General features: G+C 50.4%; 1 protein-coding gene across 1 annotated transcript in view; it reads right to left on the bottom strand.

Annotated features, from left to right (window-relative positions):
- Positions 1-309: 309 nt before the first annotated feature.
- Positions 310-1072, bottom strand: part of LRRC38 (leucine rich repeat containing 38) — a 42616-nt gene continuing 41853 nt past the window's right edge. The window contains exon 2 of the mRNA XM_006866371.1: positions 310-563. Coding sequence (XP_006866433.1) covers positions 310-563 — 254 coding nt within the window. The remainder of the gene's footprint in view (positions 564-1072) is intronic.

Genomic DNA, 1072 nt, shown 5'->3' with positions numbered 1-1072 from the left:
CTTGGAAGGTTTTCAATCATCAGCCAGGAAGCTTGCCTTGGTCATCTTCTCTCCACACACACCTCAAACAGAGGCAGGCTTCCCTCCAGGAATGACTGCCTTGATCCTTCCTGGGATCCTCTATTCTGCTGGTGCTAAACTCTGAGCCTGGGGGAGTCACACCGGGAGCTCCCAGGTCCAAGACACTACAAGGAGCAGGGTTCAACTTGGTTCACGGATGCTGAATTCCTTTCTGTTTGCAGCATTGCCCTCTACACTTTGAGAGGACCAACCGACTGGGCTATTGGAGTGAAGAGTGGGCGGGGGGGCTCAGTCATCCTCATCCTCATCTTCATCCTCGGTGTCTTTGTTGGGGGCACACCTCTGGAAGCACTGCACCACGGTGGCTAGGAAGAAGCTGGAGATTATAGCGGCGATGGAGACAGCCACACCTGAGAAGATGATGATGAGCAGGTCTGTGAGTGACAGGCTAAACTTGCACTCACTGAAGCTGGCCTCCGACAGCTCATGCAGGAAGATCTGCCTGTTCTCTAAGGGCAGCGAGCATTGGATTTCGTTCAGGCCTACGAGAAAGGCAGGCAGAAAGAGAGAGAGGGTTAGGCTGCTACTTAGGAGTACCAGGATCCTGCAAAGCAGCAAAGCAGGAGCAGGTGGGGGGAATTGATCTGAAAGGAATGCAAACTTTCCTAACAGCCTTAAAGTAATCACCATGGGAACAATCAGAATGTGCTGGTCTTCCTTGTCTTGGTGGTGGTGATGGTGGTTATGTACCATGGAGTCAGTTCCAAATCATGGTTACTCTGCATAGGGTTTCCGAGGTTGTAAATCTTTATGGGAGCAGAAAGCCTCATCTTTCTCCCATGGAATAGCTGATAGTTTCAAACTGCTGACCTTGAGGTAAGCAGCCCAACTCATAACCACTGCATTACCATAAGGATTAGTACTATTTTGATTGGCATCTTTGAATGGTGCAAACTGAAAGGTTGGAGGTTTAGGCCCACCCCCCAAGGAGCTCTGGTAGCCGTAGTAGTTACGAATAGGGCTGCTAACCTCAAGGTCAGCAGTTCGAAAC

This window comes from Chrysochloris asiatica, unplaced genomic scaffold, assembly GCF_000296735.1.
Source record: "Chrysochloris asiatica unplaced genomic scaffold, ChrAsi1.0 scaffold00090, whole genome shotgun sequence".
Classification (NCBI taxonomy): Eukaryota; Metazoa; Chordata; class Mammalia; order Afrosoricida; family Chrysochloridae; genus Chrysochloris; species Chrysochloris asiatica.
Note: the sequence above shows the minus strand (reverse complement) of the source record. Positions and strands in the feature narration are given on the sequence as shown.